Here is a 2,500-nt window from a genome sequence, read left to right on the forward strand (position 1 = left end):
GGCTGAACAGCCTCCGACGAGGGTTTAGGGTTTAGGGTTTAGGGTTTAGGGTTTAGGGTTTACTTGGAAGTGGTTGAGCAGCAGCTCGACGAACTTTTGCTTCAAAGGGGGGGGGGTTAGGGGCCCCTCCAGCAGCAGCAAAGGCCGGCTGGAAAGGCTGCGAGCAGCACAAGCCCGAAGTGCAGCATAAAGGAAAGCAGCAGCAGCATGACTGAGTTCTGCTTCTTCCGGCAGGCTCAGCAGCCTCACGCTGCTGCTGCTGCTGCTGCTGCTGCTGCTGCTGCTGCTGCTGCTGCTGCTGGGGGGGGGGAGGCTCCGGCTGGGCAGCGCGGCGAGCGGGCGCCGGCTGCTGGCCTTGCGCAGCAGCTCCGACGCTGCTGCTGCTGCTGCTGCTGCTGCTGCTGCTGGGGGCTTCCGGGCTGCTGCGGGGCTTGCTGCTGCTGCTGCTGCTGCTGCGGGGGGAGCAGCAGGCAGCAGCGGCAGCTTGTGGGGCCCCTGTGTGGGGAGGAAGGGGGCCTGCAGCAGCAAGTGAGGTGTATGTACACCTGCGAGCCCCAGCCGCACAAACCTGCTGCCCAACTGCAGCACGAGCGGCAGCGAGTTCAGCAGCCTTTGCTGCTCGTCAGTGTCTTCCAAAAACCCTTCGTAGGGGTCCATTGCGAGGGTTTAGGGTTTAGGGTTTAGGGTTTAGGGTTTAGGGTTTGGGGTTTGCGGCTGCGGCCCGCGCCCTGCGCCGCAGGCGCCGCCTCTGGCCGCAGCTGCAGCCAGCTGGGGGCTGCTTGCTTCCAGACACTCATGTGCTGCTGCTGCTGCTGCTGCTGCTGCTGCTGCAGCAGCAGCTGCTGCTGCTGCTGCAGCTGCTGCTGCTGCTGCTGCTGCGCGTCAGAGGCCTCGACACAACGAGCAAAAGAATGCATCAAAAACGCCCTTCTCAAAGAGACGCTGGGCTGCGCCCTAGGGTTTAGGGTTTAGGGTTTAGGGTTTAGGGTTTAGCGTGAGTAGGCGCCCAGCCAGTCTCCAGCTGCTGCTGCCTGTAGTCCGGCAACCACGCCAACAGAAACACACAAAAATTTAGGGTTTAGGGTTTAAAATTTACTAGTTAGAAATTAGGGTTTAGGGTTTAGGGTTTAGGGTTTGGTCGCCAAAGGCAGGCCCAGCTGGGGGCCTCGTGGGGCCCCCGGTTGACCCAGCTGCTCGCTGTCTGCAGCTGGCCCAAACCCTAAACCCTTGACCCCAACCCTCAAACCCTAAACCCTAAACCCTAAACCCTAAACCCTAAACCCTAAACCCTTTGTGTTTTTTTCGCCGTCTCACTATGGACTCGTTCCTTACAGCGCAATCAGTTCTCCTGGGCAGCAGCTGGAAGCCCTGGGGTTTAGGGTTTAGGGTTTAGGGCTTAGCCTCTAGGGTTTAGGGTTTAGGGTTTAGGGTTTCGAACAGAGCCAGTAGAAATTGGGCCTTCGGGCCTGAAGTTGCGGTCAACGGGCTTGCCGTTTCCACTATCTTTCAAGGTTTCAGGGTTTAGGGTTTAGGGTTTAGGGTTTAGGGCTTATGGTTCAAGATTGACGGTCTAGGGTTTAGGATTTAGGCCTTTGGGTTCTGGGAATGGATATCCGGGGTAAGGGACTGTTGTACGCAGCAAAGGGTTTAGAATGTAGGGTTTAGGGTTTAGGGTTTAGGGTTTAGGGTTTAGGGTTTAGGGTTTAGGCCTCAGGGTTCAGGTTTGACAATTAGATGCTTTATAGACAAGAAAATAAGCGCGTTAGGGTTTAGATTTGAACGCAGGGTTAGGGTTTCGATTCCTGGGTTTACGGTTTAGGGTTAGGGTTTAGGGTTTAGGGTTTAGGGTTTTGGCTGTAGAGTTTAGGGTTTAGGTATAAGGATTTAAGGTTTATGGTTTAGGGTTTAGGGCCCCGGCAATTAAATAAAAGAATAAATAGAGAAATAAGGAATCAATCAATTAATTAATTTCAAAACAAATAAAAGGAAATAAGAAATAAATAAATAAATAAATAAATAAATAAATAAATAAATAAATAAATAAATAAATAAATAAATAATTAATTAATTAATTAATTAATTAAACAAACAAGTAATAAATAAAAATGAAATGATGCAGGAGGCCCTACCCCTTCAATTTAAATTAAATTTCTTTTTTTCAAGAGAAAAACAAAAATATAAGAAAGAAATTAAAATAAAAATAAAATTAAAAAAATTAAAATAAAATAAAAGTAAAATTAAATTAAATTAAAATTAAAATAAATTAAAGATAAAATTACAAAAAGACAAGTCTGCAGTGGCTTTCAAGTGTACGTACACTCCAACGTGCAGCAAGGGGCTCCAAGCGCAGCAGCAGCAGCAGCAGCAACAGCAGCAACAGCAGCAGCAGCAGCAACAGCAGCAGCAGATGCAACAAATGCAGCTAGAGCAACAGCAGCAGCAGCATCAACAGCAGCAGCAGCAGCAGCAGCAGCAGGCTGTGGGGCCACCGGAAGCAGCA

At 50.0% G+C, this 2,500-nt stretch overlaps 1 protein-coding gene across 1 annotated transcript; it reads right to left on the bottom strand.

The window, feature by feature from the left end:
• Nucleotides 1-45: 45 nt before the first annotated feature.
• On the bottom strand, nucleotides 46-657 carry ENH_00033570 (hypothetical protein; the record flags this gene model as incomplete). Its single annotated transcript, XM_013580286.1, has 1 exon — nucleotides 46-657. One exon carries the CDS (start codon nucleotides 655-657, stop codon nucleotides 46-48), a length of 612 nt encoding a protein of 203 aa, XP_013435740.1.
• Nucleotides 658-2,500: the final 1,843 nt, after the last annotated feature.

Source organism: Eimeria necatrix, genomic scaffold, assembly GCF_000499385.1.
Source record: "Eimeria necatrix Houghton genomic scaffold, Enh_scaff245, whole genome shotgun sequence".
Classification (NCBI taxonomy): domain Eukaryota; phylum Apicomplexa; class Conoidasida; order Eucoccidiorida; family Eimeriidae; genus Eimeria; species Eimeria necatrix.